General features: G+C 40.3%; 1 protein-coding gene across 1 annotated transcript in view; it reads left to right on the top strand.

Moving 5' to 3' along the window:
* Positions 1–17171, top strand: part of MBOAT1 (membrane bound glycerophospholipid O-acyltransferase 1) — a gene marked incomplete at its 5' end in the record, with an annotated part of 100554 nt that overhangs the window by 74462 nt on the left and 8921 nt on the right. Inside the window, 4 exons of the mRNA XM_081056470.1 lie at positions 3637–3740; positions 6102–6166; positions 8203–8335; positions 10989–11140. Coding sequence (XP_080912596.1) covers positions 3637–3740; positions 6102–6166; positions 8203–8335; positions 10989–11140 — 454 coding nt within the window. The remainder of the gene's footprint in view (positions 1–3636; positions 3741–6101; positions 6167–8202; positions 8336–10988; positions 11141–17171) is intronic.

The raw sequence follows: 17171 nt of genomic DNA, 5'->3' as shown, positions 1-17171 counted from the left end.
TTATCAAGAGTGGTAAAGGAGTTTGATAAGGCAAGGCAGCTGTATGTATTTCACATTTGGAATCCTTCCAGGAATGGAAATTTAAATCTTAGCTGAAAGTGACCTGGGGCTTGATATCAGAGAGCAGTGACTATTTATTAAGTTTTATTGATTATTAAACTCACATCCTAGTGCTTGGCCCATATTCCATGAGTGAGGGAATAGCTGTTAATGAGTTCTTCTTTTCTGATTTCATGATCCAAGGTTTTAATCCCAAATTAAAGTTGGTAGCTTCTAAATTATTTTCTCATTTACTATTTTTTATTGTGGTAAAATATACATAACATAAAATTTAACCATCTATAGTGTACAATTTAGTGGCATTAAGTCATTCACACGGTTGTGCAACCATCATCACCCTCCATCTCCAGAACCTTTTTCATCACCCCAAACAAAAACTCTGTACCCATTAAACTGAGTAGTAACTCCCCATTTCAACCTTTCCACAGCTCCTGGTCCAAATGATTTTTAAGGGTTGAAATGTTCAGGGATAAACTCAGTCCAGTGTGGTGTTTATATAACATTTGGCCTAAGAGATCTGAATTAGAGCTTTTCTAAAATTTGCAATGTGGGAAATTTTGTTTCTGGCCCCGTTCCATATAATTCAAGGAGTTTTTGTTGAGTACCAGGTTCTGTGCTATGAGGAATCTGGTTAGGACATCTTCCCCACCCTGAAGATGGTTACACTGTGTGTGCAGCAAGCAGGCAGTGTCATCAAGCACTGTCCCAATGGTAGGAATACAGAGGAGATGACGAATACAGACTAGTCATCCGGGAAGCCTGCAGAAGTCTCCTTGTCACTTATTCCTTGTTCTGCAGCTGCTTTATGATTTAAAAATAATTTCCTTAGTATGTAGGCATTATACCTACTATGGTTGGAACCCTACTTGGAACACCAGGCATATTTTTCTATGTGAAACAGTGTTTTCACTTTTCACTAACCTGAGTGTGTGTGTGTGTGTGTGTGTATGTGTGTGTGTGTGTGTGTGTGTGTGTGTGTGAGAGAGAGAGAGAGAGAGAGAGAGAGAGAGAGAGAATCTCTCACTTCCTTTACTACCTTCTACTTCTTCACTTATTCTCCTTTTCTCTTCCCCTCTCCCTATCCTTCCACTCCCATATTCTGTATCCCAGCATTTATGGGCTGGCTTCTGGATTAAATCAGCTCCTGATTTAAGGAGGAAAGAAAGGTCCTTCTGTGGGCTTATAGGGAAAGTCTAAGACAAAATGGATTGTGCTGGTGGGGATTTGGGTGGGAAGTGGGTCATGGGGTGTCTGGCATTGTTCTGCTTTTTGGGGAATACTCCGGCTATTTGGAATATAAAAGTAACCCTTTCTATGGATAGCTTTCTCTGTGGACTTGACTCTTTTGCTTTTCTTCCCCCACTCCCCCTTTTTCTTTTTTTTTTTTTTTGGTAGCTTTGGTAGAAACACTTCATTCATTTGTATGGCCTCAATCTGAGGTTTCTTACAGTTTAGATTTCATGGGCTGATCTGAAATTGACCTGTGTATTATTTATGAATGAAGAAGCAGTGAATAGTAGAACAGGGAATATTTAAACTACTTAACCGAATAATTGTTTTATTCAGCTCCTTAAAACACCATTTACATATAATTGTGTAGTAATTATACATGATTATAAATTTAATCCTTGATGCTGGCCTCTTGATGACTCTCAGCTGAGCTGCCCTGTTAACCTAGTTCTAGTTACTGTTTGTGTTGAAATAATACAGCTCTTTTCTTTGTACTTAACATACAGTTCTGGTTGTTTTCCCCCTACTAATTAGTGAAACTCAATTTCAGCTTCAGCTGTGCTCTAAAGATCACAAACTCCAAAATATGGGTGTCTGAATTAATTTGTAATAATATATTAGCGCCATGAACAATATAAATAAAGCCAAGTTTGGACTTGTTTAATCCTTTCAACATCCCTTTAAAAATAGGTACCATTATTATAGCCATGTTTTACTCAGAAGAATAGGTTTCAAGAAGTTACACGACTCTCCCAAAGCTGTGCATTTACTGTGTTGCCGAGTGGAGATAGGAACCCAGAAGACCTGCGTCCAGAGCCCCCATGAACGACTATCTTCACACCTTTGTGAGCAATAAATGAGAAATGCCTGTAGAGTAATTTGTAGAATCTTAAAATATAGTGAGTATATGAACACATGCACACGATAATTATTATTCTGGTTTGTTTTAGATCTGGTCAGGTCAGTCAGATCTGAGGCTGGGGATGGGAAAAGGAATTCAGGGGTGCAATCCTGGCCCCAGCGTGCTCATTTCAGCTCTGTTTTTCAGTTGTCACCACAAACCTCAAGGGCTCTTCTTCTCCTAGCATAGTTTACCTTCTATCATTCACAAACTGGTACTCACACATTTAAACCTATTAGTTTCTTAACTGGCACACTCTCGCTTTGTTTGTCTTTTTCACTGAGTTTCCATCCATTCAACTTAGGAGAATGACATAGAAGGACTCAGTACTTTGTATTCTTTCTTCTAAAAGAAACCAGATCATTTTACAGTGAAGCAAAGCATAAGAGAAGCAACATTAAATTATCAACTATGCCAAAAGTAAAGGAGAGAAACATAGAGCAGGTTGTTTTTCTTTCGAGAAGCCCTTCAAAGTCCATCTGGACTTGGGCTTGAACTCCTGTAGAACCAGAATGAACAGAGCTACAGGAAAGAAAGATTTCTTAAGATTTCCAGATCTAAGACGTTACTGTGCTGTGATTTAATTAGTTTGATTGTTTTTAAAGAAAATATTCTAATAACTTGAAATAAGATAATTGGAAACAGAAAATTAGCCCCTTGGTCATCATAGTAAAAGTATTTTTATTTCATCGGGTCTCTATTTGTTTAGAAAAACATTTTATTAAGGAGTTGATTAGAAATATAATACTGCAGGGGTTTATTTTCTTATAGTTCAGTGAAGTCAAATACAGATGGAAACAGGAGCTTTTAGACACGCTTTATGGGTAGGATGGCTTTCGTGTTGTGTCCACGTGTGGCCTCTATGGCAGTGGGCCCCAAATTCACATCTCTAGCTCTTTCCTTTTTCTTGTATTCCAAACTTTTCTAACTACATCTTGGCAGCCCCAATTGATAACCTACTGGCATGTCATGCTTAATATGTTCAGAATAAGCTCCAATTTCTCTTCTAGAGCTGGTTCTCCTGACTTCCAATGCTGTCTTACTAGTTAATGTCCTTCCATCTTTAATGACAGCTCTTGAATCCCTTTGGGGACCCTTGTTTCTTCTGGTTTCTGTTTCTGAGCTTAAGCATATTTTTACCTGTTTACCTTTTTCCTCTTATATCAAGTTGGTCACTAAATCCTCCTGTTTATTGCTTTGTTTTGGTTCTTCCTTTCTCTTTTATTCTCATTTTGCATTCTATGAGCATGTAGCGCCTTTCTTCTTAGCAGATGCTCACTAAATGCTAGTGAATGAATAAAAATTGAGGTCATCAAAGAGCCAAAAATGTTTCTCTGGCTCACAATGGTATCAGGTCCTTTAAATGTTTTTGGTTTCTTTTCCAAGGATACTACTGCCTATCTCTCCATAGGCATGATGCTAATGTGTTGTTTTAAAAACTGTAGCTGATGCAGTGAATAATGCAGCTGGCTTTGGGTTCAGCGGCGTGGATAAGAATGGAAATTTCTGTTGGGATCTGCTTTCTAACCTGAACATCTGGAAAATTGAGGTGAGTCTGTTATGCTTCTGAATTAAGCTGCCATAGTGAATAAAGCAAATGGCTTGCTTTGAGTGTACTGTCCAGGGATCCTTTTTTGTAAGTCCAAAAAAAAAAGCTGCTATCAGGGAATGCCAGGTAAAGCAGACTCCTGGACACTTTGTCTTGGATCTCTCTCTCTCTCTCTCTCTGTCTGTCTCTCTCTCTCTTTCTCCCTCCCTCCCCCCCTTTGCCTCTTCTCTCTCCCTCCTTGCTCCCTTTTGAGACCTACTTTCATAGTTTTCATGGTTCAAGGAATAATGACACACACACAAATCTGAAAAAGAGCCAGGAAAATCTTTTTTGTTGTTTACATTCCTGTTCTTTCAACTAGAAGGTACAGATGTCATTTTCTCTTTTCACATTCTACTTTCTTCAGTCAAGAACACAGACTGGAAGCTCCCGTATTTAGATTTCAATATTTTAAGTGTTCTCTGTAGATCCTTTGGAAACATTGATAATCCATTTCCTTTTAAGAAGAATTGTCATGATACACAGCTTTTAGGCCACTAGAATCAGTGTGGTTTCTCCTCTTTCACTGACTTAGTTCTTGGACCGTTACTCTGATATGTCCTCATCATCAGACGTGGTCTCTTTGGGGCCACATTCTTCGTGTCCTTGGCATTGTCAATGCTCGCAGTGAATAGCAATACCAAATCCCTTTCCTCCTTGCAGCAGGAAGGAAGTAAGGGCATGGTTTTCAGCATGTACAAGTGTGGGTTCTCTGGCCAGGTGACTCATGTTTGCTGTTGGTTGGGGTTTCCCACCCCCCACAGGGCAGGCAGAGTACCATCGGAGAGTTTGGGCAGAGGGGATGTGCATGTAGATCAAACAGCGAGGGATGTGGAGAGGGGCCCCCTGTCACCCAAGTTTGGTGGACCCCAGGCCACAAGAAGTCATGGGTGGGGAGGAGTACGCCCCACCTTCTTGATGTTGGAGGCTTCTCTTCATCTTTAATGAAACTCCAGCCTCCAGAACAACCTTTGTCATTTTTGGAAAAGCAACGTAGAGAATCTACAAGCTTTTCTTTTCTTGGTAGATGATGTCAGAGAGAGTACGGATGTTATGACTTTCCTCTCTTTTCCCAGTAAAACTCTTCTCTCCCACAAATCTCTTGGACCACTGCTGGCTGCCTTGGAGGGCTGTGGTTAAGTGTCCTTTACAGTGGGTCCCCTTGACCTTTGGCTGCCCACTAGTCCCCTTAGCTGTGCACCTCAAGACAGAGTCCTTTTACTGGGGACATGTGTTCGGGATAAAGGGCTAAGTGATGACGTTACGTATTCATTATAAAGGAAGACCAGAAGGAGGAAGTTTGCATTTTCAATGGAGTCAATATCGACAGAGCTAAAGAAAGCAAGGAAGGCTAATTTAGTTCAGGCATCTTGCAGCTGTGCTTGTAGCATTTTATTAGCCATAGAAGATACGAATGAATAAAGCTTGCTAGGGTTTTGAAATAGAAACTCATAATACACTATCTACCTATGTAATTACTAATAGCTATCTATCTGTCTATCATCTCTCTCCTTTCCTCCTTCTCTTCCTTCCTTCCAAACACATTACATTAGGCCCGTGTATGACCTATCTGAGGTTTTCTTGTGATTGAAACAGAATAAAGTGGCTCTTACACTTTCCACCTTCATTAGGCATTCTGATTCTTGAATGTTTGCCTCAGGCTTTCTGCTACCAGCCTTTGATAAGACTTCTTGTTTTGAATGAGGAAATCTAGGCGGTGGCTTATTTTGGAATGTCTCTTCTTCAGTGGTTGATTTACCTGTGTCTTTGCCAATTGGATGACTCTTGTTTTCTGTACTGACTCCTTCATGCATAAAATCTCTCACTGTTCTAGATACAATTGGAAGCATTTGAACCTGTGCAGCTGCTTGTAGAATAACATTACCAGGCTGACCTAGTTGATAGATGGCCACAGAGTGAAAAGATGACGATTAAATGCAGTTTGTCTCCATGAAGGCACTAAAATAACATGCTTAAACTTTTCCTGTGGTAAATCTCCTTTTAGAGTAGTTTTAAAATTCAGATGACCTAAAAAAATTTTTTGAACGAGAGTAGAAGGAAAACCCACAAAATATTCCTTTAGTTTTCTTATAATGTGAAAATTGAGAAAAATTGAGACTTTGCAAGCTAAGCTTTAGTGGAAAGTAAATCTTATAAACACCAGAGTTTTACTGTGTCCAGTGGAACAGCTGATACACTCTTGACCTAGTAATCACTGTTGAAAGGCACATTTAACCTGCTGCCAGGGAAATTCTGGGGAGGACTTTCCATTACTTGGAGTATTTTTAGAGCTAATGCTAGGTATTATTTTCTTCTTTCTAGACTGCCACAAGTTTCAAAATGTACTTAGAAAACTGGAATATTCAGACAGCTATTTGGCTAAAGCGGTAAGAAGACCAAACATGACCTCATTACTCATGGCACCGGGATATGTTTAGATGGGAGTTGTTTGATGTCTGCCAGTAGTAATGTCATCTGACACTTTTGTTTTGTATTAACATCTATGCCTTGTAAATGAAAAAGTAGAAATACAGTGATTTGAGAAGGTCAGAAGGTAGCATATTTATTTTAATGTATCAAACACTTAATCTTGTCATTCCTGTGTCCCAGGCACTCATCTAATTGTTATATCAATCCCATGAGATATTGGTACTTATGATCCCCATTTGTAGATGAGTAAAGTGAGACACAGAGAGGTTATGTAATTTGCCCAAAGTCACACAGCTAGTACGTAATAGATAAGAGCCCAGACAGACACTCTCCAGAGCCAGGCTCTTAACCTCTGGGCTGGGCTCCCTCTCACCTAGCAGTGAGTCTGTTGCTCAGGTGTCACCGAGGGTCAGTGTCAGCACCTAACAGCTGAAGATCTCTGTATTTATCCCTAGCATTAAAAACTTATGGTACCCCAGAAGTTTATGCTTTTGAACTTTGCATTTTTGTTGATATTTCTCTGTGCTTCTGTTTCCTTACAAATTTCAAAATTAAAAACATTACTTATTATGGAATTGATAATATGCCATTCCTGAGTACTATGCTATCCTAAAAACTCTTAACTAGTGAATGCTCCTATCATATGAGTGCAGGGAGAGTATAAAAATATTAGCTGTAGATTGTTTTTGATAAGTAGCATTTTTCTTAGGTGAAGACATAGGGGTAAAAGAAGAGACAATGTCTAGTAATTTCACCAAAGTAAGCTCATGCAATGTTGTCTGGTACGAACCTGCAGTGTTTGAAAATTTGCCTTAACATTATTGCTATTAATTTTGTAAATAATTTTAGCATAAACCTGTACCCCTGTATATTGAGTAATCCCAATATAACAAGAGTCCTACAGTCTCCATGAGGAGTTTGTTCTAAGATGACTGGACATACAGGTATGCATAGAAACAATGAAAAAAAGAAATATAAAAAAATCATTTTAGAAAATGTGGTATTTTATTCATAGAAAAAGTACAGATGGTAAGAAACAAATACATATGCAAACTACCTCTCATTTCAAAAAGAAACATTACAAGTGGGGTCCCAGTCTTGTGTTTTTTCCCCCAAATGCATTGTTTTTCCTATGAAGAGGGAGCCATACTCCTCAGTTCTGGTTTAAATCAGTGACTCGTGACGACCCATACAGTGCTGGATTGACGTTAACGGTTTGAATTTCTATTTTATTTTCCATTTGGTTTCTCTCATTTAATAAACCATGTAATGGCTTCTTTAGGACGTGCCATTGGTGATTCCTAGACTGGATTTGGGAGAAAGCCCCTTATCACTTTGTTTTAATAATCAGCCAAGAGGTCCAGATCGCCAGGGTATTTTGCTGACAATGTCTTGATCCACACAATATCACCCTTTAAGGCCCATTCGTGCATTGAAATCTGACAGACACGGTGAGAGCTGACGTGTCATGTACCTGAGACTCTGATGTGGCGCTGGTGTCGCTGCCAACAGATGAAAAGGGTTGCGCTGTTAGTTAGATGACGTAACGGCCAGGTTGAAAACGTAAATTAATTTGGGCTAAATGAGGAGAGCTCCTTCTAAAGACCCTTATCCTGATTCCAAAATTTTTTTTAGCACCAATAGCACTTATCTATAAGTATCCCTGGTAGATTAGGCCATTGATGGCAGGCGCTCTTGCGGGGTGGAGTGACCCCTTGGATGTTTATTAGATACAGGAGGATGGGGTACAGATCCTTGAGTTCTATAGAGGTTACAACTTCATACGTCTCCCAGAGAGATGGAGCTGTGACTTGGCTATCTGGTCGTGTTCGAGAACACCAGAGTTCAAGCTGCTTGGATTCCTTTGCAAGACCCTGAAAAGGCAGGCCCTCAGGCATGGAGCAAATGATTTCTGCGAGCAAATGATGCCGGTGCAGCGGGAAGGTGCCTGTGTGCCTGACCTGTGGCTCACTGTATTTGCCTCTCCTCACAGAGTGTGCTATGAGCGGGTCCCCTGGTACCCCACGGTGCTCACCTTCATCCTCTCGGCCCTGTGGCACGGTGTCTATCCTGGGTACTATTTCACCTTCTTAACTGGAATCCTGGTCACGCTAGCAGCCAGAACGGTAAGCTTCCTTTGGTGGTGGGGTCTTGTCCTGAGTAAGCTGATGCCGGTATGTGTGTTGTCCTTTAGTCCCATCAGGAGTGGTGGGTGGTGGTGAGGGGGTAGGAGAGAGGTTTTGAAAAATCAAACAACAGTCTTCCCATTAGAGAACTACTTCAGCATATAGCCACCTGTGGTCATAAAATGGTTAACTGTTGTTGTCTCCGTGTTATTTACAGAGTGTGTTTGCAAAACACATGGAATTTTAGGGACAATGTTTAGGAACAGAAAAGATGAAAATATTTTTAGTGATTAAAGGCTGAACACACATAGTCTAATCACAGGTTATGATGATTACAAATAAATATGGGCTTCGTAAGTCTTCATTTTGCTTATACTTCACTTCACTCCTCATCTCGTTATCCTCAGCCTAGAAATAATTCAGAGTCTATCAGCAGCCAGTAAAATGGCACTCAGAGGGCTTGTGTTCTGTTCGAGGTCGCTCCGTCCTCTCCTGTCTGACCTAGTTGCTTCAGTTTGTGTAAAATCTTCAGTGAATTTTATAAATTTGGTTCTCTATAGGTTTTTTGGGTAGCCTTCAGTTTGTCTTAGACTACTATTTGTGGCCTGTAGAGCAAGGTAATAAAGGAATAAAAAATATGCCTGTCCTCAAAGAAGGAGATGCACCTGGATATAAGTAATTACAATTCAGTGTGCTCTAATGATCCAATACAGAGTTTCGTATTTGATTTCATTTCAATGTTTGATAACAATTGTGGCTTTTTTTGTTTATGTGCCAAGAGCTTTTAATGACATTTGTTGAACTGTATTTTGGATGTGGATTGAGGCGCCCAGCATAGCTATTCACTTTTTCTTTAATTCATCTATTCTATGCATGTTCCAGAGCCCTACCATGTGTAGTCAGTGTTCTAGGTGCTGGGCTACTGTAGTGAGCAAGACAAGAGTCCCTCTCTATGGAATTTTTCGTTTAGTTAGATGAAGGTTTGTTGGAACATATGTGTAAACAAGATGGATAATTGGTTACTGTTCATGCTGATCAGCCCATTTTAAATATAAAGCATATATTGTACATATTTGTACGTAGAAAATAGGGAAGACATTTTCTTTTCTCTCATTCATATTCCAATTTAGATTATAAAAGAAAACTGAAAAACAGAGGCCAGTACGAACTAAAAAACAAAGGCCTGAATTTTGTCTGTTAATATATTCAGAGCATTATTTCTTAAAACGTCTTTAGTTCTGTTGATCTCACCTGGCATAAAGACATTGATTTATGTAAAGCCTTTCTGTTGGGTGGTCTGGAAACATTTTTCACGAATGATTTAGTTAGGGGGAAGAGAGGAGAGGGCTGATGCAACAATATTCTTATTTTTTTTCTAAAAGGAGAATGATCTCAAATAGTTATGATGCGTCTTAGGTCTGGGAAGTTACTTAATAAAATCTCTTATGTGCTTTCTAATACTATTGTCCATGTTCCCCCTACCCCTACCATGGATGGACCTCTAGATTCTGTCCTGAGAAACTCAGGGCTTAGGAGAGGAGTCAGCTCACCAGAAGGCTTTCCTGCTTTGAGGACGACCTACCAATAAGCTAGCCATTGTTTTAGCACCTCTGGTTCTTGGATCTGGCAGTTAGGTTTCTTTCTGGAGGCAAATATAGTCACATATGTCAAAAGACCTAAAATGAGTGTATCCTTTGACCAAGCATTTTCTTCCATTTCAAAGCATTTCTCAGTTTTCTTGTCTGTAAAATGGGCATGATGATGCTTTCATTATAGGATTGTTGGGAGAATCAACAGAGATGACACAGGTAAAGCATTAGCAAAGACTTGGCACACAGTAACCACTCAATACGTGGTAGCTGCTCTTATTACTAATGGTAATATTTTATTACTGTTATTCAGAGGAAATAATTAGGAAACAGTGCAGAGATGTGTCTACCAGGGCCTGCATCACAGAATTGTTTACAATAGCAAGGGTTGGGAGACAAGCTAACTTTTCCATAGCTAAAATTGTATTGGAGAGTAATACTTAATGATGTAGAAAAAAATTCATGATATATTAACTAAATGAAAAAACAGGCTAAAGAACATATTGATGCCATTGGAAATATAAATGTGGATACATATGAATAGAAAAAAGCTTGGAAGGATATATGCCAAGCTTTTAAATAGTGCATTTCTCTGGGAGATGTAAAAAAAAAAAAAATTATTTTTGCTTAGTTCTTTAAACATTTTTCTACAGTGAACATGTATTTTTTAATATATGGAGGGTGCCAAAAAAATGCATACACCTTTCAAGAAAGGAAAAAACTGTATTAAAATTATGCTGACGGTAACCACTTTGAGCACCTCTTGCAATTGTAGAAGTCAAACGTGACTTACATTCATCTTTTGTTATCAGTATATATTGAGTATTACAATTTTAATACAATTTTTTCCTTTCTTAAAATGTGTATACACTTTTTTTGGCACCCTCTGTATATATAATAAACAGCCCTAATGGTACTTTTAGTTGAAAGTAGAACTCAAATGGTTGGTGTTTTAGATAGCCTTTGTTCCTGAGGTATACTACCTGTGTGCACAGAGTAAAATTGTTTTTGTTTGTTTGGTTTTTAATTTTTTTACCCTCCCTTTGGCTTTCCTTGGCTTGCAGGTGAGGAACAACTACAGATATTACTTCCTTTCTTCAAGAACCCTTAAGTTGGTTTATGACGTGGTCACCTGGGCTGTCACTCAACTGGCCGTCTCGTACACGGTGGCGCCTTTTGTTATGTTGGCGGTTGAACCAACCATCAGTTTATACATGTAAGTTCCATTGTTCTCAACTGCTGTTTAGTAAACTTGCCTGTTTTCTCTGTGTTTGACTGAGGAGTTGGTAAATTGAATCCAGCAGTACTAACAATTTCTAAATATGGCTTCAATGTGAAAATGTCCATCCGTAGATTTAGGCAGAAATGGTCATCCTGAAAATAGTAACGCACAAACACCAATACAGATGAGCAGAGTTGATGGGAAGGAAGCCCTTCAACCATTTGTAACAGAATTAGGGGATTCTTAGGGCAGTGAATTTTGAAGGGATGTGTTTGAATTACAAACTCAGAGGGTGAATTTGCTGTCTTGGCCTCTTTCTCCTGAGGGTAGGCTACATTGGAGGCCAGGGGGCCTTCTGAGAACAGGACAGAGGTGGGCAGGTGCTGCCCACTGCTGGGAATGGCTGACTTGAGTGATCTGTAGGAGAGCTCTGTGTCCTACAGAGATGGCACTTCCGCCAGATGTGCATGGGGTTTTATGTCATGAGTTGTACATGGTAGAGGGGAAGTTCACACCAGAGACAAGAAGCTTTTAGGGAGAGGGTGTGTCAGGACCTTATATTCAAACATCAGCGCTCCAGCTGAACTGAAAACCCGTTCTTGTTTACTCTTGTTGTTTCACTCTTCTATTGAATTAGTGGAATTTCTCCACCCTTGCAAACTGGTTGTGTGACCTCTGGCAAGTTAACTAACCTCTTTCACCTGAGTTTCCTCAACTATAAAATGAGGCTAAGGAGAATTCACCTCAAAGTACCTTTTTTAGGACTGAATGAGGCAGATGTGTAAAGGGCTCAACCCAGTTGGCATGTAGATTGTTTTAAATAACTGCTAATGGTGTATTATGGTGCATAATGGTGTATTACGTAATGGTTTGCACAGGCTTTTTGTAGGTTAACTTTGGAGCTCTTCACGACGGTCAGAAAAGTGACTTAAAAATAAACAGTGCAACATGCCTTCTTTGTAAGTTGGGGATTTCCTGCCATTGATACACAGGTCAGGAATGATCACGACACTTTCACTACTTACCACGGGTTTTAGTGTCTATAAGTCAGATGATTAGTTTTTCAGGTTATAGGAAAACAAGGTAGAGGGAACTATACAACACTCATCAGTAAAGTCTGTTTCTATAATACCCATTAGGTCATAGGAGTTATGTCAGTAAAACACGGAAGTTGAGCTGTTTTTTTTTTTTAATACATACATTTTTCTAGATAAGAGATTCCAGTATAGTAAGAAAAGGATTATAATCTTTCCTCCAAACCCCCAGTTCAGCCACTGCAGAGGTAGGAGCCACTCAGCTTTAAGGAAATTGAAATTGAGCACCACTTCACTCGACTGCCTCTCCCATAGGCACCCCACACACACACCTGTACCACTCTGGCTCTCAGCTGGTTTCACTTCCTCTGTGCCACCCTCAGGGCAGCCCCACTTGCTCACAGCTCCCTTTTCCTTCCCCTTGTCTCAGTGCCCTCCAGCCAGCATCGCCCTTCCTGTCTTCTACATTGTACCACCTCCTGAGCAGCGTTTGGCTCTATTGAGCTGCTGTCTGTCCAGCTGTCCATGTTGTTGGCTTAGGTGCTAATTGTTCTGGTTACAAAGTCTCATTGAGTTATCTGCTTCTCACCTGATTTCTCCCCATAAGCCCTGGTATTTTAGGCACAAAATATTGCTGAATGGGAGATTTTTTTAAGGAATATATGTATTATGTTATAGCAGAAATGCCTGTATTCAACTCAGTATGATTTAATACAGTGTGCTGGGCACTGAGTGATTGGTACAAAGATTTAAGAGAGCATGGAACAGGAATCTGACTCAGACTGGGCATCAAGGGTGGCTTTTAGGAGGAAGTGGCATTTGAGCTAAGTCCTGGAGGCTGCGTAGTGGGAGTGAAGCAGACACAGTGTGTGCAAGGGTTGTGGGTAAGGTGGAGCACTGTGGGTCATGTTCCAAACATGGGCAAGCAGAGAAAAGCCCCCTTGTGATGGGAGGAAGCTGCGTGCACTGAAGACCTGAGTGTGGACAGAACACAGAATCCAAGGTAGACAGCAGTGAGCTGAGAAGAGATAGGTAGTTGTCAGTATCCCAGTTTATCATAAGAGGAGTGGAGGCTCAGAGAAGGTGAGTAATTTAACAAAACTCACACAGCAAATAAATGCTAGGTCTAAGTTTCAGACTCAAAGTTCCTTTAACAGCAAGATCAATAGGACAGTTACTAAAAATTTCTTTAGAAGTTATTTTGGAAGAAAATTACTGTTTTGGGATCACATGCATTTAACCAACTAACATATGCTAATTTCTATACTTCAGCAGGGCCTAAGGGGAAGAATTAAATAGTTATCAATCTAGATCACTCTTAAGTAGGTTTCCACTTCTTTCCAAAATCAATCTAGAATATTAAAACAAAACCCCTTGTTTAGGGTGAAATTGATGTTTCTATCAATTTTGTCATCATAGTTGCTTATACAGGCATACCTCATTTTATTGTGCTTCCCTTTATTGTTCCCTTTATTATTCCTTTCTTAAACATTGCATATTTTAGAAATTGAAGGTAAGACTAGCCAAAAGATTATGACTTGCTGAATGCTCAGATGATTAGCATTTTTAGCAATATTTTTTAATTAAGGTGCATACATTGTTTTTTAGACATGATATTTTCGCATATGTAATAGAATGTAGTATAGAGTAAATATAACTTTTATATGCACTGGGAAACCAAAAAAATTTGTGTAACCTGCTTTCTTGCAGGTCTGAACTGAACCCACAGTATCCCTGAGGTAGGCCTGTATATATAATTTAAGTTCCCTCTCTAGATCAGATCTGTTCAATAGAAGTTTCTACAATGACAGAAATGTTGTCCAATACATTAACCACCAGCACAGGCGGCCGTTGAACATTTGAAACATGGCTAGTGTGACTGAGGAACTGAAATGTCATTTTTATCTAATTTTAATTCATTTGAACTTAAGCAGCCACACATTGCCAACGACCATTGTAGATTGCATCTCCAAAAAGTGTTTTCATAATCTCTTAAGAGAATCACGGAATCTGGTAAATTAAAATGCGGGATCTTTTAGTAGAGGTGGGTTTGGTTATATTCCAGATCTTTTCCTCCCTTGAGGCTAATTTCAGTAACTGGCAGTGAACAACAGTTGTTTGCATATGCATTTCTCAGTATATCCCTTCACTGCTTAATGTTTAAAGTTCAGATGTGCTTCATTATTATGTCTAGTCAGTTTTCAATCTCTAGTGACTTCAAATCTCAGATTTAAATTTCTCAGTGTAATTTGTAAATGAACCCCAAGTGAATGCTTAAATGTATAGTAGACCTCCTTTCCTATAGATGATATGTTCCAAGACTCCCGAGTGCATGCCTGAAACCACAGATAGTATCAAATGCTGTATATACTATGTTTTTTTTCCTATACATACATAAATTTTCACTTAAAAGAAGCACTTTACAGCTTTTATTAGGCATACCCAAATTATCAGAATCATTACGCTTCTGCCTCGGGACCATTATTAAGTAAAATAAGGGTTACTCCACAAGCTCTGTGATACCAGGACAGTTGATCTGATAACCGAGAGGGCTACTGAGTGACTAACAGGTGGGGAGTGTTTACAGGGTGGAGACGCTGGACACAAGGATGCAGCTCCCTGGTGGGACAGAGTGGGATGGTGCAAGATTTTATCACACTACTCAGAACGGCATGCAATTTAAAACTTATGAATTATTTATTTCTGAAATTTTCTGTTAAACGTTTTCAGATCACTGTTGACCACGTGTAACTGAAACAGAAATGGTGGGGAGAGGGCTACTATATTATGAAAGAACCTGTCTTAATCAACTGGGGCAATGACTAAATACTAGAGACTGGGTGACCTGAACAACGGACATTCATTTCTCATAGTTGGTGAGAGCGCTCTTCCTGGCTTGCAGAAGGCTACTTTCTCACTGTGTCCTTACATGGCACAAGGAGAGACAGAGAAAGAACGAGATACCAGGAGAGAATCAGAAAGGAGGAGAGAGAGAGGAAGAGACAGATAGGGAGAGTGGCAGAGAGACAGAGACAGTGAGAGAGAAGAAAAGAGCAAGAAAGAAAAGAAACAATGAAGAAGAGACAAAGACTGAGATAGACAGACTGAGACAGAGCGCGTGAAGAAGAGAGACAGAAAGAAGAGAGACAAAAGAGCTCACGAGTGCTCTGGTTTCTCTTTCTCTTCTTATAAGGGCACTAATCCCATCATGGGGGCCGTATTCTCATGGCCTCATCTAAATCAAATTACCTCCCAAAGGCCACTCCTCCAAATACCATCACACTGGGAGTTAGGGCTTCAAACTGAATTTGGGAGGGAAACAAATATTCAGTCCAAGGCAGACACTTTCTATGAAACAGTTTTGAAAGGCAAATCTTCAGACATTAATGTGTCGTTAAGTAGGTAACACTTTTTTAATTCAGTGTGTAAGAATTTGTGTAGAAGTTTTTGCAGATAGCGAACTCCTTGACAGTAGGGAACAAGGCCTTATTCATCTGTGTATCTGGGGTACGTAGTTCAATTCCTAGCATGTCCAATAAATGTTAGTTGAGCTTTTCCATAATAGAAAGTATTCCTTAAAATTTTAGAGAAACATAGGATGTCAGAATAGGCTACTAAACCTCGCTAGAAGATTAAAAACTTTTCATTTCTGAAATATTTGGCTTTAATCTAACATAATTCATCCAGTGTTGATTTGGCCACATGAACAATTAAGTAAGGCAAAGTTCAAGAACAAAGTGTATCTTAGGTGTGCAGACTTTGAAAGCTGGAGTTACCTATGGCTAGGGTGTGCCTGCAAGAATCCCAGTTTACACTTATTGAGCCAGTGTGTTTGTCTGTAGAGCTCTTTTCACTCTCAATAATGTCCTGGTTTACACAATATATTAGATGGTCACTTGCCTGTGACTCTTCATCTGTCTTCTGGTTAAATTACCATTATTCCTCTGAAGGCTTCGAGTCAAGATGGTAGAGTAGGTAAACATTGTGCTCACCTAAGTTTGACCCATCAAAATTACAAGTAAATTATGGTACAACCATCATTGAGAATCACCTGAAGTCTAGGTGCACAGAAGGCCTATAACTAAGGATATAAAGAAGAAGCCAGGACAAGACTGGTAGGAGGGGTGGAGACATGGAATGGGAAGCTCCCACACCCATGGTATGGTGGTTATGAATTGGGAGGGGTATCTCGGCTGTGAAGATCCTCGCTGAGGAGCCCCAGCCCCACACTGGGCTCCCTAGCCTGGGGCTTCAGTGCTAGGAAGAAGAGTCCACAACGTCAGGCTATGAAAACCCGTGGGGATTGCATCAGAGTGAGATGGAGGGCTGCTGAAGTCCCAGGCACAGACTCACTTGCTCATAAGCTCACTCACTCTTAGCTCCTCTGCAGGGCAACAGTTTGAAAAGTGCCAGGGACACATGGGGAGGAATTGAATTGACTAGCTTCAAGTGAGGACTAGAGGGGCAGGAGTCAGGGCAGCTCACTTCAGGGGTGGAAACACTGGCAGGTGCCATTGTTCCTCTGTGGAGCTCCCTACCCAACATCCAGCTAGCCCGGTGAGGCATGCGCCAACTCTGAGCTCTCCATTAAAATGGCTAACCTCTGGGGATTCACTGAGAACCTGTCTCAGCCAACTTGCTCCCCGAGCTCCAGACACTTCCAGTTGGCTTTTCAACAGGAGTGGACTAGCTCAGCTCATGCTGTGGACTTTCCTAAAATCTCTCAAAAATCCACAAACCCTAAACAAACAGTGGTTGGCTTTGGCATGTCTTGCACCTCTTGCTAAGCAGCCCCAAGCCTAGCACAAGTTGCAACAGGTCTCAACTTGCATTGTAACTCCCATCAGGTGACCCCCCAAGCCTGATACAAGCTGCAGCCAATCTAGGCTATGAATGTTGCTTCAACTAAGCAGCCTCAACCCCAGCACAAGTGACAGCTGGCCTCAGCTCACATCATGGTGCCCACCAAATGGTCTTACGCCCAGTACTAC

Source organism: Rhinolophus hipposideros, assembly GCF_964194185.1.
Source record: "Rhinolophus hipposideros genome assembly, chromosome: 8".
In the NCBI taxonomy this organism is placed as follows: domain Eukaryota; kingdom Metazoa; phylum Chordata; class Mammalia; order Chiroptera; family Rhinolophidae; genus Rhinolophus; species Rhinolophus hipposideros.
Note: the sequence above shows the minus strand (reverse complement) of the source record. Positions and strands in the feature narration are given on the sequence as shown.